The sequence below is a fragment of the Sphaeramia orbicularis genome, chromosome 14 (genome assembly GCF_902148855.1).
Source record: "Sphaeramia orbicularis chromosome 14, fSphaOr1.1, whole genome shotgun sequence".
Classification (NCBI taxonomy): domain Eukaryota; kingdom Metazoa; phylum Chordata; class Actinopteri; order Kurtiformes; family Apogonidae; genus Sphaeramia; species Sphaeramia orbicularis.
In genome coordinates this window covers 36419490-36447131 of record NC_043970.1, presented here as the reverse complement: position 1 = coordinate 36447131, position 27642 = coordinate 36419490, and the positions used below count along the sequence as shown (strand labels likewise).

Below are 27642 nucleotides of genomic sequence, written 5' to 3'. Positions count from 1 at the left end.
TGTCAGAAGTAAAGGGACAATCAACGCTCTTCCTCTTTCTCCTGCCTTCGTTGTTCTCTGCAGGTCGGCGACATTGTGTCAGTGATTGACATGCCTCCTAAAGAAGACACCACATGGTGGAGAGGCAAGCACGGCTTTCAGGTGTGGATTTCACAAAAACACCTCACAGCCTGGGGCCAAAAACACTCACAAACACACATGGGAGTTTTCGCTTCTTATTTCACTCTGCCTGTAAAATTTTTGATTCAGTTTGTTCTGTCAAGGACGAGAAGAGAACAGATTTCAGATACTCCAAAGTAAGACAAAGAAAGGTACAAATCCTATTTTATCTTCTTAGCTTTTGAGCAGACTGCAGTGTGCGCTGCCTCTGTAATGTTCAGTTGATTTATATTTCTACAGGGTTTTTAGTTTAATCCTGTACATCACTCATACTTGTGCTTTTCAGGATATTTGGGATTTCTATTACAATCCTACTCGGGTCTATGGCTTCTCTCAGCATCCTGTAGTCTATAGTTAATTGAAATAGTGTATAATAATTCAAAATATTATAATGAAATAATTACCTTTAAAATAAAGTATGTTCCTATTGTGATGTGGATTTTTTTTTGTCTTTCGGGTTTATTTTGTTCAGGTAAAATACATGTCAAAATTTTTGTTTTTACTCATATTTTGATATCAAAATAATATTTTATTTATCGTTATAATTCTGCTGGTGAACTGCCCTGAAAATCACACAAAACTGCCTTTTTTAATTTGTTTTTGTTATTTAATAAGAACAAAAATGTAAGTTATTATCATTATTTTGATGTCATTAAATTCAAATACAGAAATACAAATAGGAAAATGATCAAAAGAAGCACAAAATCATGAAATCGCAGACAACTGGAGTGTTTGTCTTGTTATGAATAATTTAGTCCAATAAAAACAGTTTTTTCAGCTTTTGTCAACCTTCAAACTGGACAGAATAATTATTTCAATCATTTTTCTAATAACTATCACTGATCACCTGATGTGAAAATCTTTGTTAATGGTTTTTGACTGCATCGCCTGGCCTTAGATTATTACATTTAATATATTAATTACACACATATGGCAACATGATTATAAAATAGTCCCCAGGCTGCGATAAAACAACAGAAATTCTGTATATAGCGTGTATTGTTACATCAATTAGGGCATTTTATCATATTACTGGTCAAGCTGTTACATTAAGTTTTATTACAGTTCCGATCTAGGTTAAGTACAAATGTTATTATATTTTCAGGAAATTAAATTAGTGAATGTCACACAGTCTGAATATTAAAACCTAAATTGGTTGAACTTCCTTTTAACCTCTACGTGGATCCTGAATCCCCTGTGTGTGCTATTTCGAGTTAGAATTGTGTAGAGTTAGGTAGCTACCAATCAACTCTGTTATTTCATATAAATAGTAAATGATTGCAGACATTAGCCTCCATCCCCCTGGGGAAAGATGAAAGCCACTATTTGTACTCTTTATGTATGTACCGTACCCTCCGGGGGAATCCTGAGGCATTCCCAGGCCAGCTAAGATATAATCCCTCCAGAGTCCTGGATCAGCCCCAAGGTCTCCTCCTGGACAGACATGCCTAAAACACCTTCCCAAGGAGGTGTCTGGGAGGCATCCTCACTAGATGCCCGAACCACCTCAACTGGCTCCTCTTGACGTGGAGGAGCAGTGGTTCTACTTCGAGTCCCTCCCGGATGTCCGAGCCCCTCACCCTATCTCTAAGGCTGAACCCGGCCACCCTGTGAGGAAACTCATTTCGGCTGTTTGTACTCACGACCTCATTCTTTCAGTCATTACCCAGAGCTCATGACTATAGGTGAGAGTCTTTATATACGGCTCTGGAAAAAAATAAGAGACCATTGCAAAATTATCACTTTCTCTGATTTTACCATTTATACGTATGTGTTTGAGTAAAATAAACATTTCTGTTCAATTCTCTAAACTACCGACAACATTTCTTTCAAATTCCAAATAAAATATTGTTATTTAGAGCATGCATTTGCAGAACACAACAAATGGTCAAAATAACAAAAAGCTGTAGAGCTCAAATAATGCAAAGAAAACAAGTTCATACTAATTTCTAAACAACACAATTCTAATGTTGTAACTTGGAAAAAGTTCAGACATCAGTATTTGATGGAATAACCCTGATTTTCAATGACAGCTTTCGCGTGTCTTGGCTCTCCACTATTGCTGTTGGATGATTTTATGCAGCTCCTGGCATAGAAATTCAAGAAGCTCAGCAATGTTCGATGGCTTGTGACCAACCATCTTCCTCCAGAAGTTTTCAAAGTGGGTTCATGACAGGGTCTTCATCTGGTGGTCCATCATCCACACCTTTGTTTACCTAGCTGAGACCAGGAGCATTGTCCTGATAGAAAAACCAGTCCTCAGAGTTTGGGAACATTGTCAGAGAAGTCGTCCAGCAGTTTTCAGTAGTTATTTTTTTATTCTGATTACTTTTGCAGAACTAATAGCACTGTTTTTGCCTGTTGTAAGAAGATAGTGATGGCCACAGTAGTGGTTTATATACTTCTTCTTAAATAAGACATGGATCAGGTGTTTATTCAGTACAGGGGTCGGCAACCTTTAACACTCAAAGAGCCATTTCGACCCGGTTTCCACGGAAAAGACAACACTGGGAGCCGCAAACACTTTTTGATATCTGAAATGAAGATGTTAGCCTATATATACCGTAAATTCCGGACTATAAGCCGCTACTTTTTTCCCACACTTTAAACACTGTGGCTTATACTGCCACTTATAATGCCATGGCACCGCGGTGCCACAACTGGGTGCCACCGGTGCTGCGGCACCTCGAGCCGAGGCACCACCGCGGTGCCACGGTACCTGGCACCGAGCCATGGTATGGTGGTGCAATGGCACCTAGCGTTGGCACCATCGTACCATGGCTCGGTGCCAGGTACCGTGGCACCGCGGTGGTGCCTCGGCTCGAGGTGCCGGTGGTGCCGCAGCACCGGTGGCACCCAGTTGTGGCACCGCGGTGCAACGGCACCCGGCACCGAGCCCTGGTACCGCGGTGCCACGGCACCTGGCACTGAGCCGTAGTACTGCAGTGCCACGGCACCTAGCGTTGGCCCCGAGGTGCCGCGGCACCTTGGTCATGCCATGGCACCTGGCATCATTAAATGTTCTATTTTCTTCAGATATTTTTCTTTTCTTAGTTTTCTCCATACTTGGCCTACCTGGGGTTGAAAGTCTCGATAAATGTACGACGTTTTGGCGGGCTGTCGGAGAGTGTGACGCATATTTTGAGCGACGAAAAATAATACTATATATATATATAATTTTATTTTAATATTTCGAGATCACAATAATCTTACAATTTACAACTACAATTAAACAAACGAACAAACACAAATAAAATACTTTGTTCAGATATTGTGCAGTTTTGGTGTCGCAGGGCATTCCACGCATGCCGGCTGACATGTCAAGTGCTGTCAAACGTCTCTGAAGAAGGCGAATGCTGATCACTGAAATTGCACAAGGTCTGAAGAAAGAAGTTAAAACTTTGACTTAATAAGAAGACATGATACATGTTTTTGAGACAAATAACATACACTTCAATCGGACTCTTATAATTTATTTTCCCAAGCCACGCAGAGCCGCAACAAAAGGATGAAAGAGCCGCATGCTGCTCCGGAGCCGCGGGTTGCCGACCCCTGATTCAGTAGAATAAGGTGTGCTTGTGTTGGAATTCAACAGACACAGGAATGGAATGGCTGTTATACATGCAGACATACTGATTTAAGAGGAAATTGCAGTGGTCTCTTAATTTTTTCCAGAGCTGTATGTGTCCTTGATTAAAATGATAACATTTAACAAAATTCAACATAAAAAGAGTCTTTTATAGCATTTATTTGCAGAAAATGTCACCTGGTTAAAATAACAGCTATATTCTTCTCTGCACTACTTGAGGAATCAGTATAAGGTGAAATAACCTTGATTTCATGTGTCTTGGCTCACTTTCCATCAGTCTTTCATGTTGCAGAATCCGTTCTGCAACTTCCAGAGCCAAAATATAAGCAGCCCAGTTTCATTTGATGGCTTGTGATCATCCATCTTCCTCTTGATCACATCCCAGAGGTTTTCAAAGGGGTTCAGATCTGGAAATTTAGGCTGGTCTCTTAATTTCTTCCAGAGCTGTATGTTAAGAGGCTCTTTTCTACTTATAGATGATCCTGAAGCCCGGAAAGCTGCATTTTAGATATTATCAGACCTATGGCAGATGATGGAAAATGTACTAATACACACATCAGCAGTACCAGATCTATCCTTTAGGGGGCGATCACTCAGTCAGTCTGTTCATACAAAGCACATTTATATGTATGCAGTATGTTTATGTGTAAACCAGACCAAAAAAAAGTTAAAGATCCTGCTTTCATTTACTACAAAACTGAAAATATCACTTGTTCACTTCCACTCTGGTAGGTGTAATGTAATCAGTTGACCTTTGTAGCCTCTAGCACAGTGTTTTTACCACAAAAAAAACACATGACCACCCATCCCCGAAGTGTAGAGGCTTTGTTTTCTGATTCCCGGCCTTCATTTAATCATCTAAATCTGATTGTGCTTCTTCCCATTCTGCCCCTCCCTTTCTCACCGCTGTTCTTTATCCAGGTTGGCTTCTTTCCCAGCGAGTGTGTGGAGCTCATAAATGATAAAGTGCCGCAGTCCATGACCAACTCTGTGCCAAAACCAGGTACCGCCGCTCCTCTTTTTAAAACCACTAACAGGAAATGTGTTGGAAGCAAGTCATCACTGGTGGTAGTTATCGTCTCTCTGATAACGGCTGTATCTTCTGGAAGTGGTTAGAGCTGTGACGGATGGCGTGGCCTGAGGTGTGGTGGCATCTGTCACACCTTAACCACAAATATGATGGTTGTCTGACAGACCTCTCACCTCAAATATGTAGATTTATAGATTAAAACATGAACACTGACCTGCTTTTCTTCTACAGTAAAATCACACCATCACTTGATATCTATTTTATCAGTAAAATGGAGTAAAAGTATACCTAAAATTCACTCTTAATTTAATGGTTTTTTACAGTTGTAGGCTTAAATTTAGTAATTAGAAATTAAAAGCCCAATATGTAAGGTGATTAAAGACGTAGCAATGAATGATATTATGACAGAAATTGTTTTTTGAAGTTTTATTCACATTACTTTTAGTGATGAATACTCAGGTTTTGTCATTTTATTCTAAATCTTTAAAGCATCAGTATGTAAAATATGACAGGTGACCATGTTACTGCCTGTTAAATTCACAAAAAATTATGTTTTTTGCTGAATGTTAACATTATCAGAAACGATGTAACACAATATATAATACAGTCCTAGTTGTTCTTAGATATTTTAATGTGTAAATATTGCACGTCATAGCTTTGAAGTCAGCATTATCATATGAAAAGATAATGTTTGATTTTCCATAAATGGAAACTTCAGTTCCTACGTGTCATCAGTATAAATGGCTCCCTATTCATTGATTTTATTGACTCAGAGCTATGCAAATGTGTTGCCAACCACAAAGATAATACAAGCAAACAGATAAGCTTTTCAGCACGCTCCTGAGAATATCAAAAATAAATGTAGCCAAACATCTGTGTGAGATGAACCATGAAGTCATAGAAGAGCTGGCAGCCACTGGGCAAATATGAGCTGTACCTGAACTTTGCCCTCACTTCCTCTCAGACTCAATTACACACTAAGAGTCCAGAGAAAATAGCAGCTGATGTCACGTTGCACCAACCCAAGCACTTTGATGGAACCCGCATCACAACTTCCAGATCCAAAACATGATTGAACCAATATGAGTCACTATCGTATCCGTCCAGAACTGAGCACTAACCATTGAAACGCCTCTGAGAATCCAGCATCAGGATTAAGTGTTGACACGACAAAAAATGAAAATCAATGCCACAAAATCCACAATTACAGGGGATGAGATATGGTAGTCATAGGGTTTCGGGTGTTGTGGGACACCCGTGTTATCTGATGTGCGATTTGAGTTTTAGACTGAGGTTTCTGAATGTGTTATTGATCAGAACCGCATTTAGTGTAGTTAAGTGTTTCACAGCACGCAAAGCACACTGCACCGTCCAAGGTCTGACTGTCTGCTTACCCATCCTCTGCTTTGAAGCATTTTCTCAAGGCTCCTCACTATGCACTGATGTTTTTTGCATGTGTGTATTTATTGCAACTTGTGCATTTGTTTCATTATTATCATCTATACAAAACTAATTTCCCCCCTATATTAAAATGATACTTTTATATATGTTCTTGTCAGGTTTTTGCTGTTTATAATACATATTTTTAAGCATTTTTCATAAATTACTGTAGATGTTTAATAACCTGCAGACGCCCTGTTGTCAGCAACATTAACATTGTTCTAAATGGCAAGATACAGGATCCAGTGTTAAGTACAGGTTCACTGTAATAGGGTCAGAGTTGCCAGATGTACAGTAATTATAGTATTTGTACTAGTGATTGCCTGTTTAATCGGTTAGGCTGTATAATTCGTTCCAGAGTCATTAGTCTGTTTGATTAATCAGTACAGATAGGACATTTGACAAATGATTGGTTGCAGTAGAACTTTACTCTAATTGTGGCTGATGATTAATATTAGGCTTCTCAAGTAGAATCAGTGACTTTGAGGGAAAATCACCCCGATCTATACCCTTTACAGTTAGTTTATTGTTCAGTTCCACATTTATTGAATCATTACTTTGAGTTGGATTTCGATCACTTATCTAAAATACTATGATGATTTGTCACACTTTCCATAAGTACCTGTTAATTCATCTCTTAAAGTGATCAATATAGCAAATTCTTCATCTCTTTTCACTGTGTTGTGGCGATAACTATGACTTATGGATCTTTTTACCTAAAACGACATCAAATCTACATAGTAAATCATTAACCATTCGTTTGATACCATATTTTTCCAGTGCTAATGTCTTGGTTTGGTGATAATTTCCCTCAAAATCCAATCTGCTTCTAACGTTACCCATCTGGCAGCGCTGATTATTCTATAAAATACCTATTTGTGTGTCCAGCCTTACTCGTCTCCACTGACTCGATGCATGTTTAACACTGTTGTTGTTCCACTGCACAGGAATTTATCCTGCAGTAGTCTTAGCATTTGTCTTGATTTGTTGCATTTGACTGTGACTCCTCTGCCTCAGCCACCCCCTGCTCTGGCCTGCAGCCTGCTTCTTGGAGTCTCTTCCCCCCCTGTGCGTGTTGGTATACACTCTGCATTCACCCGCTGCACTCACATGCATATGCACATTTGGATTTAACATTTTGCTCATCAACTTTGGATGATTGCAGTCGCTTACAACTTCTCATTGCAGTCTTGTCTATTGAAAATATCAATAAACAAGTAATTTTACCTGTAAATACCTGTTTCTGAAACTGGAAATATTTTTATTTCATTCCCAAAGTATGTATTTGTTCTGTGCTCTAACTTGACATGCTTCTCTCCCTCTGCTGGTTCTCCCACATCGCCATCATCCATCCATCCATCCATCCATCCATGTATCTGTTGGTCCATCTGTCCATCGGGCTGCATGCAGACTTGGAGATGGAGAGTGTAATACAGGACAATGCATGGGTGGCCGATCCGCTAAACCACTACAGCCTAAGTTCAGGTAGACAAAAAAAAACAACCCTTGAGTGTGCTGCACCCCCTAACCAAAGCTAACCTCTCAACCCTGTGCTTTGACTTTACACTGTGACACTAATATGACTCATCTCTGAACTTGTCGCAGTTGCTTAAAACTGTGAATACAATTGAGTTTATAGCTGCACTCTTTGCAGAAGAAACCCCACTTTCTGTTGTTGTACTTTAAGAGGACTTTTACTACTTTTTACTAATAAACCTAGACCTTAAACACATGTATACTCATTATCTCAGCACTGCGTAGGTCGACCAATAAGCCTTTTAGCCACATCTGGTTATGTAGTAATAGCAGGTCCTAGTCTTTTCTTTGTGTGTCAGCTTTTTTTTTTTTTTTTTTTTTAACTTTGAGCAGTCTAAAAAGGTGTATGATGCACTATAAACTGTTCCCTGAGTAACTTACTCTTGAAAAACAGAATTAAACAACAATGTTTGAGTGTGTGTAGCTCTCAACGGATCAGACAAAGCAAAATAAGTTTTTCTACAGTAAGTGTGACAGTGTGGAGGTGTCTTTTTTAATTGGTCACAACTTTATCCAACATTGTGCTTATTCAGGTTTGCTGAGACTTTTTTTTAAAAAAAGGATACTGTTGCTTTTGCAAATGTTTCAGGTTTGTACATTGTGCATGGGATTTGTTTGTAAAAGAAGACAATAGAGTGTGTAAAATGGGGGTGGATGGGGGAAAATGGTGCCCCACGTTTTCTTTCTGCGTTCCCTCCTTAAGGTGTATGCAAATGAGTCCAGGGCTGGTCCAGGTTACTACAGCATTTCTCAAAGCGGTTGAATGTACCCTGTGTCTGGACCGAGGCCAGCTGTATTTGTGTGTGTCTGTTTGGTCGGAGCTGAAAGGCCACGGCAGGGGTGCCGTACTGCTAGGTCCCGACCGGCCTTGATTTATTTAATCCTTTTACAATGAGGGGGCCTGTAAACCCATCCATTGAGCGTTAAGCTTTGTCCTGCAACAGTAAGAATCTCTGTCTCCCTCTCCATGGTGACTGAAAGAGCACATTCCTGCAGGGAGCCACACAGCATTGGAAAAATATGCTTTCGCTGCCTAGATCCACTCTGCTCACCACTAACCTTTGCCGTTTCACAGTAAAACGATGGAAATTGTTAACATGCTGCACTGTTCCAGTTTAAACGAAACTCATAGAAGCTACGTGTTCAGTGCATTTGTGCTCCGATGAAAGCTGTAAACAGAAAAAAACAAGCTCTTTTGTTGGTGTCCGACAAATATAAAGAGTTTTGAGTAACGGATAAAGAGCCTCAGTCAGCCTTCTTTTCTCCCCAGACGGTCAAATAGACCTACCAGTTCTTGACCCAGATGTAGAGCCCCCTTTTGCACTACACAGAGCAGGCCTTCGTCATGTCTGGGGACCAGTGATTCGGGCAGCTGTGAGCATATATGAGCCAAGACAGCTGGTTATGTGAGCGAGAGAGGAAGGGGAATGGGGAGAGAATGTGTGAGACAGGCTAAGATTTGTCCTCCTGTTCCCGAGGATCTCCGATCATTTCCTGGTGCTGTGGGTCTCGACTATGAAACTATGCACGGCCCCTGGTGTAATGTGTCACTCAGCTCCAATAGGACAGTGTTGATGTCAACCGCACCTTTTGTTTGGGGGGAATCTGCCTTTGATTACAAACCAACAACCCAGACTGAGTTCCACAAGGATGTTTTTTTACTCATTTGCTTCCTTCTGTGTTTCTTGGACTTGATATGAAACATGCAAAACTTGAGATAATGAGTATTTCTGGTTTCAACACTCTGTCCTGCATTTCATAATTATTCTAACCACATCGGAGCCTCATTACTTAAACAAGTATGTTTCATGTCAGCTGTGTTTAAGGAACAGGCTGGAGCTCAAATTTGCAGCCTTGTTGATGTTCCAGGCGTGACGTTCTGCTGCTGTGCTTGCAGCTGCAAAGTATGCTTCCTCATTCTTTCCACATCCCAGGGGCGAAATATATAATTCAAATACATGTTAACTAGCTGCTGTATGTTACATTATCTAACCTAAGGCTTTCGTCAACTCATATGATAGATGGTGAAAGGGAAGGGACTGCATTTTGTTCATCACTTCCTGATATCAAGGTTTCACATGGCCCTCAAGTCAAGTCATCTGAATTTTAGGTCTTTGTATTCTAGTCAACAACCAGGTAGGGCTGGGCGATAAAACGAAAACGATATATATCACAGTGTAACTTTTCCTCGATAGAAATATGAGACATGCTCGATACAATTCCAATAGAATTAATTCATCCATGTTTTGACAGACATAAGAACAGCCAATCATAAGTAAGTAGTGCTGCCCCGAACCAATCACGCTAGAGCCACGGCAAGTTAGGTTGACGCACACAGCACAGGCTAAGAGCAGCTACAGAACACACACCAATGTTTGGTTTGAAGCGGGAGGTAATGAGTGTTCCCTCAGGAGAAAATTTGACTGAGAACTTGGGCGACCGGGTTACTGAGAAGTAGGGAGCGGGCCTTCAATACGATATGGAGGTGTACTGAACAAATACATGTAGCCTATGTGAAGAACGCAAACACTCGCCTTTCCACACAAAGCTTTTTGGAATGAAGATTTTATTTATTTGGAGTTGACCAAGAAATTTAATGGTCTGTTTTGTGTGTGTTACTTTTAAAACTTGAAAGCTTTTGTCTGCTGGTCAGACTTTTAGTTTAGTTTTAAATATGTGTACCTGTTTTATTGATCTGAAACAGTTGCATAATGTTCTTCAGCACATCTGTCATGTTCAACCTTTGACAGAAAATAAATCATATTTAAATCAAAAATAATGTCTGTCTTCACAACTAACTTATGAGTAACGGAAAATTTAAGCTTGACAAAAATAGTGATTTGATTTATATCAAGATACATATCGATATCGTCTGATAGGGAAAAAATTATTGTGATATGATTTTTTTTTTCATATCACCCAGCCCTACAACCAAGGATGAATGTCTTTAGATCGTGCAGGTATTCGTCTACAAATCTGTACTGGTATATGTGAGAAAGTGAAAAGTGTTAGCGATCTGGGGTATTTTCAGTAGAAGTTCACTGCTCTAAATAATCAGGAATGATATTACAGTGTAAAGGAGTTGGTCTATAAATACAAATCACATAATATTAATTTAATCTTACACAAGATAGCTGACACCATATAACATGTCCTGACACTCAAATGTTCTCATCAGATATTTGAGGAAGAAACTCCATGAAACAGGAAGCAGGTTAACCTTGGACCATGAATTGTTTTATCCATAGTTGTGTTTTTTGTTGGTCAGTTTTGCTTGGGTTATGAAGTTAGTTTTGATGATGTGCTCATCACACTGTAACAAAACCAGCATGGAACTAAAAACGCATGAATGCAAACTCACTTCATCCAGGTAGGGTGTAAACTAGAATGAAGTTTGGTCTCATCAGAAAAATGGCTTCATAGAAATAATAAGTACAAAGCAATTCTGTTAACATTTCAGGTTATATGGTTATGAAAACACACATTATTCCCTAATTTGTGGTACATTTTGTCAGTATGGACATGAATTAGGTCTTAAATAACATTCATAGGGGTCTTAAAAAGGTTTAAAAATTTCCTAAATATGTAAGTAAGTATGAAGGCTAGTGAGAAAACTCCACCTTCTGCTTCATTCTTACCACATTTTACTATCAACACTGTTCTATCTTCTCTTTCTTCCTCTGGATTTCCAATTGAATTTAAGGAAAAAATAGTTTGTTTTTTCGAGCAACTTAATATATATTTGTAGAAAAAACATCAGCATTAGCCAAAAACTGACACAGCTGAAGCAAAGGTGTTAAGTGCAAACTGACAAAGCTGTGTAAAATCCACATCAGATGAAACATTCACATGCAGAGAAGAGTCTGACTGCAGTCTTGTGATTCAGGACCAACAACAAATTACTCTGACTTTATTTTGACTCGATGTGTATGCTTAGAGACTAAGCTAGTTAAGGAATTAGTGAGATAATGCTTTTCAGGGGGCTGAGGGGCCCATCAAAAGGGAGAGCTCATGTGTAAAGGCAGATTCAGGTCGTCTTATGTGATTTTTCGCAGGGTTTTACCCCGGCGATGGTCGGTCGCTTTGTCAGTAGTGTTCAAGAGTCTGGTCTCTTTGATCAACCTTCATCACGTAGAGTTTGGTCTTTTAAAAGCATTTTAGGAGAGTTTTAGGAAGTCTGAAAGGATACTTCTGCAAATGTAACCTGTACTGGGAGATGTGGTCGAAAGGGAAAGAAATATGAATTTAAAAAAAAAGGAAGTGACTGTTGAAACTACAGCTACGAAAAACCATATAGAAACAGTTCAACAGTACAAAGCATTGTTTTTACCAGACTTTGATATTTTAATCTTAACCTTCCATATAAGTAGTGAAATAAAATATTAGTTTGGTAACACAAGATGTAAAAATGATGCATTCTGGCTGCTTCTGGAGAACACGAGCTGGGATGTGACTGGATTGGAACTTATGTGCATGTGCCTGTGCAGTCTGCAGGAGCATTTTCCACTGTCCCAAACCACTAGCTCCTCTCTGGCTGCACGACGCTTGTGATGCGTTCAAGTGGTGTCAGACACATTGCAATTACACATTAATTACGGTGACACCCACGTTAATAGCACCAATCTGGAGTCTGTACTTGAAGGAAAACAAAGTATCTTAAATGTTACCGTGTATGTGAATAAATATAAGCACGGCAAGCCCGCGGATCATTTTAACCTCGTCTTTAATGAAAATACTGCACTTGTTTCTGCAAAAAAGATACTTATTGTGCAGGAGTTACAATGGAAATTCTTGGTGAGACATGCAGTACTTGTTTAATTACAGTTTGCTTCGATGGTTATTTTAATTTAGTCGAGACTGGATGCCCAGTGTCGGAGTCCCATTTTTCCGTGTGTACTTGAACGCAGCACGTGTGGGGTTGTAAACCAACACGGAAAGCGGAGTCCTGCGTGGATAGTAGCTGACAGGGCTAAGAGGCAAGTCTGCTGCGCTCCTCTGATCGCTTTCTCTAAAACTTTTTACTTTTATTTATCCTTCATTTCACGACGTAAACAAACGTATCGCTACTTCACGTACCCGCTTCCACGGTCGGACAAAAGGATGAGCAGATAGCTGCACTTTGGACTTTTTTCTTTTCTTTTTTTTTTTCTCTTTTACTCCTGTCATAAACCCTCAAGGCAAGTCCGGCGTCATGAAGCAGCGGTAAGAAAGAAAACTGGTTTCAGTTGTATTAAGTGAAATATACCATGTGATTTCATCCCCGTGGAAATCCCTTTGTGAAATGAATCTAAACAGTTGTGAAGCTGTGTGTCTTATGGGGGATAAAATGATGGAAGTGGCTGCTTTGGTCTTGAAGGACAGTGGAAAATATTGCTCCTTCTCTGAATGACACATTTCTTTCCAGCTTCATGCGTTTCACATATGTAGTAACTTAGAACATGTGATTTTTCATCTTTTTATAGAGAAATAAGTTCAATATTCATGCAATTTTAGGGATATATCACAGGATAATAGTGCTGTATTTTTTTATATTATTATAATACCACTATTTTAATTGTTTTTCTACTCCATTTCTTGCATAATGTTACTTCTGCATTATTAATTCAAGTAAACTGTGGCATCTTTATTTTATCAGACCACAAGAGGCACATGTATTGCCTCCTCTCCTCCTTCCCTCTGTTGAAGTTGGAGTCAGTGATGCATTGAAAGATGGAACAATAAGCCATTTAGTTCCTGTTATCTGCACACACTCAGGCTCTTATGTCAGAACAGAGGTTGCTCTCCCTTATGGCAGGCTTTTAACAGGCAGACACTGCTCTGGTGTTTACTCACCAAACATCCATCCGAAGACACCAACAGTAGACATTCAGGATGTGACAACTTGTGTTTTTTTTAACATTCTTACTGTTGTCATTGCCTTGTCTTTTCATCCTGTGAACTAATGCCTGGTTTTACAGTCGACGCTAACAACATGTGGCTCAAATCTGACATTTAAGATTAATTTCTGTAATTTATAGGAGTCACAAAGTGGAATTTTACCAAATATTACACTGGTCAATATATTTTTTTTATTTTTATTTTTTTTTTAGAAATTGTCTGCCTCAGATTAAATGTGCTAAATCTTACATATTTTAATAAGATGAATTAGAAAACAAATTATCAAAGCGCCAGTGAGCTGATGTTTCAGTGTGTATGATAAAGTGTTATTACACATGTATATTGGTTTATGTCTATTTATACAGTAGATTTGTAAGTGTTCCAGTTTAAAAAAAACATGAAAAGTGAATGTATTGTAATGTGCAGACTGTTTTGAAGTAGATCTGGTAGCTCTGAGACAAACATTCCTTTGGGGTAAAACCCATTTTCTCATTAATTCTAATAATTTCCCATTTTAATACAAGACTATATCTTGAAAACAGCCAACCAAGACTTTTGACTTAATTTTTTCTGTATTATTAGTAACTCAAAGTTTGTAAAGTTTCACTACTTTATTCTGGAGGTTTTTTACTTGTAGACCAGTGTTGGTTAAGACCCAGATGACAGTTCTGCAGTTTCAAGGTAGAACTTTTAATAAAGGAATTCTGCTTAAAAATATCAAATAACTGCATTTGTTGAGAAAGAAAAAAAACTAACTGAAATTGTACTGATTGTACTTGCACTAGGACGGTCAGTTCAACCTTCTTATCATGACATGATGTGGCTGAAAGTAGATAAAAACTACTTGCCTAACATGTTACAGAATCATTAAAACTAGTAACTCAATGCCAAAGAGTGCTTAACTAACAGATATTACTTATAAATGATTAGCATAAATGTAACTGTAATCCTATACTTGTGTTTTAGGGTGACACTATGAGATCTGTCAGGGAAAACAGAGGAAAAACAGACTTTTGGCTAATGTTGGTGCATTTACAGCAGTGTTAATCAATGTGTTCCTGTTAAACCAATAAAACTGTGTACATTAAAGTGTTCAAATTGTTAGCAACCATTGATAAGTGTACAGAACTACTGAAACAGTTGGTTTAGGATAGTGGTTTATTAGTGTGAAAAATACTGTAACAATTGACAATTAGTGTGATTAATTGTTTGTAAGAATGTTTAGTTTCTGGTCCTTTTGAACTAGGTTTAGCAGGTCAGTAAAGTGGTACTTGAGCTTGTAAAGTGCTAATTTCATTCTTCATGAGAAACAGGCAAAATGAGAACCACTGAGCTAAAATACATAAAATCAGTTTACTTGTTGATTATTACCTCATCCAAATCCTGCTCAACCCTTGCCCTCGCACTGGATTTGATTGTGTAACTGTACTCACTTCAGTCTCATAATGATTTTGTGGATCTCAGTATTTTATGGAACAGGCTGATTGAATTTCCCGCCCTGCCGCCTACATGGGCGTGCACAGCCGCTGAGTCTCGAGAGGCTGCCGGCTGAAGTGAAAAGGCTGAGCTGAGCTGTGAGGACGCTATTGTGAAGCCCAGAGGAGCCTCGCTGTGGTCACGCCTCCTCAGCCTTGTGTATTTTTTTTATGTACTATCTGAGGCTGGAGCTCACTGATTGGCTGTGTGGTGTCACTGCTCTGGTTTAGTAATGATCTGTTGTGTTGCTATGACATTCTTTAACTCCTTTTTTCGGGCCTTGAGAAGTTCCTCGCTAATTGAATGGAATCAGGCAGTCGGTTTCGGGTTGGAGCAGGAAAAGAGAGCATGATGTTTGCCATTACGTCGGTAATTGTTCCTTCTGTAATGCTTGGCCTCGTGTCTCTTCACCCCCTGCTCGTCGTCTTCCAGGCTCTCGCTGCGCTCTCTGGGGGGAAAAGCCGAGTCATAGCTTGAACTGTCAGTGTTCCATGAGCATTAAGCGTCCCCCGTCGACGTTATCTCGCTCAGAGTTTATCCGTTATCCATGCAAATGCCTGCCACCGGGGGCCTGTTCGCTCTCATGACTATCTGGGCCCCAGCCCCTCTCCCTGAGTGTCAAATAACACAAATACAGATATATTACATAGAAACAGAAACCATTTGTTCTCCTCTGCTTGTGTAAAGTACAGAAATCTTGTAATCATCAGTGTCAGAGAGGGCAGTAAGACAGACGATGGCTTTTAAGCTCTATCAGGCCCGCGGTGCTTTAAATTAAATGCCTCTCGCCCAGCTGGATTTCAGCAGAGTGTATGTCAGAGTTATTGTGCTGGCAGTTTCAGTGCTGAGCGAGCTTTAAGAGCTGCTGGTCCTCAGGCTGTCATCTGCCCGGCCTTGACAGTAAGCAGATGAGAGTCTCTGTCCACAATACGGAGAGTCATGCTTGTCAATGCTCTCCTCTTCCTCACGTCTTACAGTCACTCTGGCCTCCTGAATAAAAGCGACATGTCGGTGTAAGCCAATACAGTTGCACAGTCAGCCCCCCCCCCCAGCCCCTACATGATACTGAGGGCCCTTTTTGATGCCTCAACAGTGAGTAAACAAAGCTGCCTCAGCGGATTTGTCTGCGGGTACAGCAGCACTGAAGGAATTTCTCCCTGAGGGGTGAATTGTAACTCTGCTTTTCCCTGAAATGGAACGATGGGTCTTGTTTACAGATGCTGGCGCTGAGGCCAACTGTTGAGGCAGAATTGATTGTGCTGCTTCATGAAAACAGCACCTAATACAAAATCAACAATCAAAAGTTATTCTCCAACTTTACTTCTGTACCCGGAGTGAGGTCATTCTAAGTCTTTCCTTCCAGGGGTTTGTTTACTTGAACAGTGTAGTGTATGTGTACGTGGGAACACCAGCCAAGAATTAGAGTTAACATGGAGGGATGTCCAGAACGTTGGTGCCAAGTTTAGCGCTGTTTCAGGAACGCAGGCTGCCAACGGCTGAGTCATTTTTAACAGTCTTCTTAAATGTGAATTGTTAAAGTTTAGCATCAAGGTCCATCCATACAAACTCATCTAGGCCTCCAAGTTGAAGGATTTTCTTTTTAAAACTTCCATTACATCCATTTACCAAAATCCTAAAGCTCAACTCCAAACATTTTTGAATTCACGCTGCACCAATAACAGTTCTTCTCATTTGTGTGTAAATATTTTAATATCAGTCCTAAATGATGCAAAAATGCATTTTAATCAAAGCCACAGCCTAAGCCCCATAATCCGAGAGAAAACACAGATCATGTTTCCGTTTTATAAACTTATGTTCTCTTGTCTGACTCTGTGTCTGTAATGTTGGAGTGATTTATAGGACGCCATTTGGTTTAGTTGAGAAAAAAAAACAATGTTAGATGCACTTTGCGCATGTAGGTGCCAAGTCTGAACATTGTTTCAGTAAAACAGTCTGCCAGCAACTCAGTCATTTTTAACAATCCCCTCTAAATATGAACTGTTAAATTTTAATATCTGGATCATTCCATAAAAACTCACCTCCAAGGTCATGTCATGGATTTTCTCAAAAAATAAAAATAAAAAGAGTGATGTGAAAACTTTTATTAAGTTCATGGGATTGTGAAAAATGTAACTCAGCCAAACAAAGAATCCATAAACATCTTATATCTCAACTAGTTTTCACTTTTTTGCAACCAACCTTTGAATCTGTTTTGTATTAATATAGTTCCTTCATAAAAATGTGATTACTGCATATCTTAAATATAACTTTAGAGCCAAGTTCACCTCTTTCCATGAACTATTTAAATGTCCTTGAAGTATTCCATTGCAAATATTAACAATATTAAGATGTCATGTCATAGTATCAAGTAATAATGACATTTTTTACACCTGTAACAAAAATTTAATTTGCATTTCACATGATACACAGGATATTTACGGTGTTGCTCCTTTAACACTTGAGATTCACAGTAGTTAGTACTGTTACAGTTGCTTTTTCACATCTTGTTTGATTTAAGAAGTTGACTATAACAGATGAAAAAGTCCTGTATGAAAGTGTATATTTACAGTCTTCATGTTCCAGCAGCACAATGAGAATGTGTTGAATTGATTCATCTACAAAGTAGGTTTCTCTTCTCACCTGCTCATTAGTTTTCCTCCAGTCTACATCGAGCTTATACATTTTAAATGGACTCGTTGGACTGTCAATTAAATGGACTGCATACAGTTTACCTCCGCAGTGTATATTTAGCTTTCAGAGCATGCAGACTCTCATTAATTTTTACCTAATAGTCCTTGGGCTAGAGGGATATGTCTCCCACTGGCTGCTTTTTGTAGTAATATTCATAACAGCTTGTATGTATGGTTCGTGACACTATGTCCCTTATGTTTCATGGAGGAATTCATCTTACTATCATCACTTTTAATGAATATTTGCTTCAAAAGCCCAGTAAAGATGCTGGCGTTAGACTTTTTGGTGTATTTTTGTTTTAGGTTTGTTTAACTCAGCTTGTTTTGTGTGTGCACAGAGTTTTGTAAGCAGTGGCCTACTTTCATTTGTGTTGTATTGGAAGCAGATCTCAGCTTGGCTTGAAGAGAAACGCCATATCTCCAAAGATTAGTCATTTATTTGAGTGATCCATAAATGATTTATTCCTCAATTTGCAACCTGTGCCTTTGTTTTTTCCCACCAAGTGTAGAGCGGGATAAAATAAATATGATGTCAAGTTGGTGAAGGGCAGAAGAGAAGAGGGAGGCTTGTGATCGTGACTGTGTTTATAATCAGTTAAAAGAATTTGCCTGCGAAGAAAAAAAACTGACGTGACAGCTGTTTTTCCGCTTCCAGATAACTCTCCGAGGACATGTTGGTGTGATGAAGATTAACGAAAGTTTCAGGTGTTTGCACAGCTTCAAGACCAGCAGAACAAAAAGATCACAGATCAAATGATGAATGAGATTATCCTACAAGTTTGTGCAACACAGGACTGTTTCAGATTTTAAGTGCCTGGACTACAGAAGGCTTTCTTATTGTTTCTTGGGATTTGGAAAAGGCAGAGTACAAGAATTGTAGATGAAGTTGCTGAGGAAAGTCAACGTGAAGGGCAGTGTGATGCGAGTACACAAAGGATAAAAGAGATGAGATGAGAATATCTCCGTTGAAGCAATAGCAAGAGTTAAAGGCAGATGAAAGATGAAAATGGTTTATTCTTTTTGAAATGTGTGTCAGTGGTTTTTCACTTTGCATGAAAGGGAGGAAGAACAAAGAGAAAAGGCAACTGATAATGTTTTAAGAGAAGATATTCAGAGTAAAACTGAGCACACTGTACAAACCACAGCACATTGAAATGTCAAAGACAAAGACATTTCTTTCACGAAATATCAATCTTTAAAGCTGAGATGAATCTGTGTATTTATCCCAAGGAAACAACCCTTTTTCTGTGCAGTGTCTGTAACATTTGACTGACTTTTTGGAGGACATCTGATTTAAAATAAAACATCATGTGACATGTACTGTGACACTTGTCTTGGCTGTGAAGGGAAAGAGGTGGGTTGAACCAGTGTAGAGTCACAGTTTCTCTGATGTTATGCACAAAGTATTTTGGCAGTGTCTTTTTAATAAGAATGGTGACTGATATCTACCGGACAATGTTTGTAAAAGTAAAATTAGTTGCATTTTAAACACACAACTTGATTGTATCTGCACTGCAGTGACAGCAGAGGTTAAACAGAACTGAGTGGAAAAATACCCAGTTACTGTCATTTCAGCAGCATCCTGATGGTGTTTGATTTTCACTGGAGATTTTTGGGCAAATGTTTGGTGTCTGGGCGAGCTCCTTTGTCCTCTGCAAAAATGCAGATTGTTTGATTCATTTGATAGTCCTTCACATCTCCCCAGAGCAGAGAAAACAACTGGTGTGTAGTTTAAGAAGCTTACGACCCTTTCCCAGACATAGTATCTGATTAATGCGGTTTGGGTTTTTTAAGTAGGTCTGCTCCTTTTTTTTTGTCTTGTTTTGAAGGGGATCGGAGGATACTGGTATTGGATGTGGAGGATTCCTTTGTAGTTGCCTGGGAGGTGGTATTTAAGAGTGAAGCTTGCGCTTCAAGGAAACTACACACGCATAAAGGAAGGGTTTGCATTAGAATGAAGCTGAAATGCACAATGGGACAAACTTGAGCAGCTCGTATGGGGTTTCATACCAGTGCATGGTCTGTGTGTGAAAACTGAGCCAAACCCACAGTTTGAGTAGTTCACATCTGTGAAAGGTATCTAACATGTGTCCCCCCTTCCGTCCTTCCTCCCTTCCTCTCTTCCTTCATTCCTCAGTGTCTAAGAAGCACGGGAAGCTGATCACCTTCTTACGCTCCTTCATGAAGTCCAGACCCACCAAACAGAAGCTGAAGCAGAGGGGCATCCTCCGGGAGAGGGTGTTCGGCTGCGACCTCGGAGAACACCTTCTCAACTCAGGCCATGACGGTGAGAAACAGTCACAGGGTTTCAAACAGGGTTCCACTTCAGTGACTCTTCTATTCCTCTTTTACTGTCTTGTGTTGCTTACATAGAATATATAGTGTTTTATATGTGAAATTGTTTGTTGCTGGGACCTGTCATGATAAATGATAGATAATTCCAGTTTTTAAGATGTGCAAAATCCAGTGATCCGCACCAAACACAGTAAAATGTCTTAAACACAGCTTTGACAGGTCTTAAAAATGATTTACTGTTTCGTTGAAGCCTGGTTTAAGAAAAAGAAAAAAAAAAAAACGAAATCCGCTGTACCTTGTCCAGGAAAACACTCAAATTAGGATCTTTGGGTTTAAAGGTATTAGAGGCACACTGAAAACCAGAATAACACAAAACCTCCACTAAGTAAAAACCTGCAATCGCCTGCCATCACCTATTATTGTTCTGTTTTTACATCAGGAGCATTCCCAATGTCCAGCCCCAGCACAATGGGACATGAAATACTGTAGGTCCTAAATTCATAATTGTCCAAAAAAGTCTTACATTAAACTTATTGAACCCCACAGAAGCCCAGGACCCACAACCCCATTTGTTAAAAAAAATAACCCATGAATCCATTTTTTTATTGGAGTCAGTGTTTTATTTCAAGACTCACCATGACATCTCCATAAAGAAAACTCATAACTCCTTCTAGATTCACGTAAATTTATGATTAATTCAGTTTAATCTTGATTCTCTTAAATAATATGAGCCCCAAGAGCAACAAAAGCAATAAAAGTATTGTAGCTCACCATTTATTTTTTCTTAGTCATTGTTTTTTGCATTGTAAGAATCTCCATAAAGTCTCCAATTTCATTGATAGTTGTTCAACATTGATATAGAAAAAGCAGCAAAGTGGAAAAACAGGATTTTCAGTCATGATTGATGGTAGTATTTATGTTGAAAACAGAAAGCAGAGTCGAGTAACTGCAACACAACTCTGGTGGTAAACATTTCGTGCACCCATTATGCAGAGTTTTCCAAGTGTAGTAGTTTTAAGACTTTATGGTATTATAGTTTTGTCTATTTCTGCTCCATTTACTTGTCTAAAATGCAGTTTATGGTTTACATTTTTTAAAATCCAGATCCATGTCTCATGGCATGAGGTTCAAACAAGTGAACACTGATTATTACTTAAACATTCAACCTTCATACACCTGTTACTTCCTTCTGACAGACTCGAGCTGGTGGTTTAACAGGCCCTCCAAAAAACAAGTACAGTCTACTCTCGTTATACCGCCAACTTCCGTTCACGGCCAAATTGGCGGTATAGCGAAAATGGCGTTACAACGGGTTGCGTCCATAATGTGCATGTCTTTACTATATGATGTCTATGCTGCCTCCGTTAACCCGTTCTAATTGCGTTTCTAAATAAATTTTGATTCTGTTATGTTGTAAGGGATCATTTAAAGTGGGGAAACATTTTAAGCATTATTATACCGTGTCGGGAAATGACACCCCATCATCTTGAGGCTTTGGCTTAATCCCATGTCCTCTTCCCGACATCCTGACCTACTGAGTGTTCTGCGATAAATGAACGGTGGCCGTTCCGTAGACCTACTCGTAGCTTGTCGCGATCAGCGTCTGGCGCGTTTGTTTCAGTGCATTGTTAAAATTTATGTGTACTCGATGGCAATCACGCTGGCGGTATAATGGTTGGGAAATCAATGGTATAAGTGTTGTTTGTGCATGGAACTGGGCTGGCAGATGGCGATAGGCGGAAATGGCGGTAGCTAATGGGATAATGCATTGGGGATTTTTGTGCAATGGTTTTGGTTGGCGGTGAGCGAAAATGGCGGTATAACGGCGGGCGGTTTAACGAGAGTAGACTGTAGTCGTACTATGAGTAAACACATTGCCATCTTTTTCATCTCATAGGATATTTACTGGATAAAGTTTGTACCTGCATTTAGCCGTCACCGACGCATTGATTCCTGGTGCCATCAGCAGCGCGGTACTGTAATGGTGTCATGATTACACTGTTACATCAGGTCAGACCAGCGTAATGAGGTTACTGCTTTGCTGAGCCTTGATCAATATGTCTTCAATTAATGTTGACACCAACTTTAAAACCTGTTTGTTCATGGAAGTGGCTCAAATGCCGAGTGTGGACACAAATGGCGGTGGTCATCAGCTCACCGTGATGAAACCAGGTCCTGCTTTGGGCCATGGGTCAGTTCTGCATCACAGTCACATTCATGGGTGAAGGAGTCAATCCTCAACCTCTGTAAATCCTGCTTTACCTTGACATGAGGAGATAAGCAATTCTGTCACACTTTACTGGGTCGAAGAGTCAAGGTGCTTTGACTTCTGGGATGAGTTTTAAAACATAGTGAGTTGTAGTTTCTAAATCTTGCAGAAAAACAGAACTAAAACTCTGCCTTGACAGAGTAAATAAGTAAGAGCTTGCATTTGTTTCTGCACTGATGTCATTTAAAATCCTGAAACTGACTTTAACCGGGTCATATTTATCTGGAGAGTCCTTTACATCAGTCGACTTTGAAAGCTGCCATTTTGACCAGAAACTGAAAGGACAAATTCTTGCCGTGCAGTGAGCATCAACTCCACACAGACAAACTGGGTTTTTGTGATAAGACGATCTCATAACAAAATCTCAAGTAAGCGAAGACACAAGGCGGAGGGGGAGGAGGAGGAGGAGAGGATTTATCCACCCTCACTGCCCACTCCTCCACTGGAGAATGCCAACAAGTTTCCTCAAATCTTGCCTTGTTTTCTCTTGCGCTATGTGAGGAATTTGTCTGAACAGCTGCTTCGGCGAGTGTCCCACTCTCTGTCATCCTCTGAATGATGTGTGAGCTGTGGGAGGCCTGGGAACCTCCTCAGACACATAGACACAGTCCTTATCTCCCATATACACACACACTCGGATAAATAACCCGTCTCTATGATTCATGGTTACTGAAAGAGAAAGAAAAAGATGTGTTTTTTTGGAGGTTTTTCCCTTTTTTTTTTTTTAGTTCATCTCTAACACAGTCACTGCAAACGTGCTTTGAAGCTGAGATTACATGACTGGATGCCTGAGTAAAAAGCAACGCGTTATCTCACTATCTGTGGGTGTGTTCACATCCAGCTGTTTTTATGGGTATTCTCAGCTTGTTCATAAAGAAATAACTAAACATAAAACTGAAGACATTGTTTTCTCTTGGTGGAGATGGTATAAATCGGTGTTGGAGTAGTCCATTGGAAATTCAGTCAATAAATTACTAAATTTTAGAACTCAATAAGGAGACATTCACTGAATTAATGTGAAAAATGACCATAAATGCAACAAAATGCCACCATGTATGGAGATCAACAAAAATTAATAGATAAATGCTGTAATAAGACATGGAGGAGATTGAACCAACACTATATGAGCAAAAAGCAGGTGCCCACCAGATACTTGTGGCATAAAGCTAGCACTAACTCTTCATAAAAGCTAAAATATATTAGGATCTTTGGGTATAAAAGTATTAAGAGTCACAGAGGAAGTTGTTAAAAGATCCCAGAAAATGTGTCATACATTCAATATTCTGTTTTCACATCTTAAACCATTGGGTTTTAAGTTCATAATGGTCCTAGAAAGCCTAATATCAAACCCTGTCTCTGTTGGCCAAGGCAAACTTACCTATGTTTTCTTCTGGATTTGACAAATTTGAGGTCACAGATGTCTGATTACATTTGTCAACTCAAGGGCTATATCACAACTAAAGTTCCTTTTTTTCTGTTTTCTGTATAATAATGTAAAACTAAATAAACAATAGCTAAAGAGATCTCAAAAAGTACATAGTCTCCGCCCTGTCTTGCATTTTGTTTGACATTTTTTCAACTATGCTCCTCTTTAAACAACGCCTCTGCAGATATCGTCATCTGATCATAGAGCTGATAAAGCCTTATATTCTCAAAGTGCTTACAGTTTTGGACATAATGAAAATTGCATTTATGTGATTTTAGCAATGTAACAGTGAATTTCTTGGGTTTACATATAGTACATTAAGGGTGCCTTCAAATAATCAGTCGTGTTGTAATTGGCACTGAATAAGTAAAACTGAACTGAACTAAATTAAGCCTAAAATCCACTTTAATTTTCCCATTAAGGTTGTGAGTACAGGTGCTTCATCACTATTAATTAATGCCTTTTTTTTTTAGTTAAAATGTGCACTTAGTGTTTATGCAGATGATCCAGCTCTTTATATTTGCATAATTAGCATGAAATCAGCTTTTTTCACTGGTTTTTCCGAAAGGTTGGTTAAAGTTTGCTGTATATTGGGATGGAAACTGGACTGTTTTAGTGTTGATGGATTTCCCTTCCCTAGTATTTTTACTTTTTTCTGAAAAACTGCACTGATGTTAAAAAAAATAAATAAAAAGTTTTAGGTCAAACCAAAGCCCATAGTAGAAAATCCATTTCCAGTCTTCAACCTCTCCAAACATACTCAAAACATGACAGTAATTTTCATGTCATGTGTCAATAATTCCTTCTGAGCCTCTTGACCTCGGGCTCCACACTTCAGAAACACAAGCCGTCCTGTTCTTGACCCTCGAGTGCTTGGTGAAGACAAGTGGACAAATATTGACTGAATGAGACGGGCTGGGTGATGACTTTGAGGTTTGTTTGGTTTTTTGGTTCACAGTTCCCCAGGTCCTCAAGAGCTGTACGGAGTTCATCGAGAAGCACGGCGTGGTGGATGGGATCTATCGCCTCTCTGGTATTGCTTCAAACATCCAGAAATTGCGGTAGGTGACCCATAGACACTTATTATTAGCTTTAACTTTTGACAGATTTGACTGAAGAACACATTAGTCGTGATGCCTGTGGTGTGTTTTTGTTCAGTATCTCCACTCTGAGCCTCTTCTATAGAAACATCTTTCGCCATAGGGGGAGCTCATAAATCTAATCCAGCCTCAGCCAACATCTCCGTGTGATAATACATGAATTCCATCCAGAATTATTGCATGTGTAAAATAAAGGAAACACATTATGGCTCATAGTGCAACAGTTGTTTCTCATCAGCAGTTTTACTGTCGAGTGCTGTCAGGGTTAGAAGTTGTATGTCACTTATCAGGAGTTTTACAGCGTTTCTGGCTTGTAAACTGCGAGAAATGTGAACTTTGAGTATTTGGACTCAAAAGGGAATATTTTCTGTTCAGCTGTGAAGGCGCTCTGGCATTTCCCAGTGCTTTTGTCTACGAAACCACCCTTAAAATGCAACTTTTCTCCTTGCATGTCATAAACCTGTCCAACAGTCCAATCACTGACTCATTTCACTTGAAATAACTCGACAGTGTGAATGAGTTTCTATCCTTTTACCCCTTCGACAGGCATGAGTTTGACTCGGAGCAGATCCCCGACCTGACCAAAGATGTTTACATCCAGGACATCCACTGCGTCGGCTCGCTCTGTAAGCTCTACTTCAGAGAGCTTCCCAACCCCCTGCTCACCTACCAGCTCTATGAGAAATTTTCTGTAAGCAAAACCTCTGCAACGCACTCTCATAAAACACTCACACCAGTTTCTCTCACTAATGTGTTGCTGCAAGTCTGGTAACTATTACAGCTCTTGAATTTTTGTTGTGATATTTAATGACGCTCCAGGGACGTCCAGTAATCCCCATACACATTGACTGACAGCTTCATTTGCAGTCTGTTTCATCTCTATTAGAACTACAGCAACTTCATTAATGTTTTCTCAATGTAAAGATATAACATGACATTTTTAAAAACTATCTCTCTGGTGTTTTTTTTCCCACCTGTGAATTTAATTTCTACACAAATGTTTCCAGCAGTCTATAATTTTATTCAGTGATATGGCCCATTTCATTTGTCCACTGGTCAGTGGTATTGTATCTTTATAAATATAATATCTAAATCTTTACTGAACCGAAGGGAACATTTGGTCTGTAACAGTAAGTACCCCAATCAAACACATAAGAGTATAAAACAGTAGAATATAATAAAAATGCCAAATACATGATAAATCATTGATTGATCTGTGAAAATTTGTATTTGGAAAAACATGGTTCTAATAGTGATTGATATACTTTTCACTTAAATAACTGAGGATGAAGACAAATATTAATCATGTCTTTTTTATGGCTACTTTAATGTTCATTTCAATATTAATTTATTGAGTCATTTAGGTTCAGTTTAACAGTTGTCTTGTTGTTTTCCCCTTTAAAGGTTCATTTATTTTGTTTTGGTTTTTTTTTTAAGTTTTTTTCTGCTTTCACTTCACCTGTGCCCAATATTAGAAAATGAACCAATATTATATTTTTAATAAACTACAGCATTGTAAACTTTCTGTAGGCACTGTAGAGTAAGGCTTCTATTCTTACACTTTGTGTATCATTTGTTTGATCTTTATCTGTTCTGTCCAGTTCAGAGGAAGGTAAATTAAGTAAATATTTATGTGAACACACAACTGAGCAAAAGGCAGGAAATTTCTCCTCCAAATATTATTATTTACTGCAGCACATAAATGTGTTACTTGTAAGTGGATGAACCTAGAGCCACCGACATATAACACATGATTGAAAGAGTCAGGGAGATTTATTATATGGAGCAAATTACATATTCCCTGAGCTTTCAAAAGAAAATATTTACTAAAAGATGGGCCCTCATGATTAATTCATTGAATCCTTGTGTCTCTCATATTATCCCACACACGCACGCCTAACAACACAATCTCTTTCTGCACCTCAATTGTGAAAAATCCTCTACTTCTTTGACTTACTGTGTTGTTTGAGCCTGAAATTGGTCCTACTGTGCAAATGATGAGACAATTTCTAATACTGTTGTACAAAATGTACACGTTGAAACGTGCACACACCTGTTTACCCTGTAGGAGCTGATAAACTGACTTAAAGAAAAAGTTATTTAAAAAAAAACCCAAAACATACACACAGCTGAGCAAAAAGTGAAGCAATTCACTGCTGTGAACGAACTAGGAGCTGAAACTGTATTTAAGATGCTCAATAGGTTGAACTATAAACATTACATTATTTAAGAATTTTATTCAGTAGTAAGTCTGTGAAATGAGTTCCTGTGAATCACATTCAACTAAACTAACTAAAATTACACTAATCACTGTGTTTAAGATATTTTTTGTTCATTTTTGCCTTTATTGGAGATGCATACAGTGGAGCAAGACAGGGCAACATGCAGAAAAAGACCCAGGCCAGGAATCCAACCCAAGTTGCTGCAATAAGACCATGCAATCCAATCCAACTTAATTTTTAGACCATTTTAAAACAACTACAGAGGCCCAAAGTGCTGTACAGAATAATTAAAAAAACCAACATTATAAAATACCTAAAAGTCATAAAACCCGTAAAAACAAGCAGCAGCAACAAAAACAAAATCCCTTCTGAACTTGAACCACCTTTTAGTTTTGACTGTTTGGACCAAGAAATGAGTTCTACAGCACTATACCATCAGTTTTAGAAGTGGAAATTGACAAACAGGTACATATTCTAGAGCAGATAGATGACTGGTACCAAAAACATCTGGAAGAAAAATGAGATGGGTGCTG

At 39.0% G+C, this 27642-nt stretch overlaps 1 protein-coding gene across 7 annotated transcripts in view; it reads left to right on the top strand.

The window, feature by feature from the left end:
* Positions 1–27642, top strand: part of arhgap32b (Rho GTPase activating protein 32b) — a 133379-nt gene that overhangs the window by 91829 nt on the left and 13908 nt on the right. For 4 of the 7 annotated variants that reach the window (XM_030154815.1, XM_030154814.1, XM_030154818.1 and 1 more), the window contains 7 exons: positions 64–141; positions 4670–4751; positions 7236–7286; positions 7629–7703; positions 19935–20084; positions 24746–24848; positions 25434–25578. In XM_030154815.1, coding sequence (XP_030010675.1) covers positions 64–141; positions 4670–4751; positions 7236–7286; positions 7629–7703; positions 19935–20084; positions 24746–24848; positions 25434–25578 — 684 coding nt within the window. Of the gene's footprint in view, positions 1–63; positions 142–4669; positions 4752–7235; positions 7287–7628; positions 7704–12734; positions 12957–19934; positions 20085–24745; positions 24849–25433; positions 25579–27642 lie in introns of those variants that run through there. The other 3 variants (XM_030154816.1, XM_030154817.1, XM_030154820.1) reach the window with 3 other exon arrangements.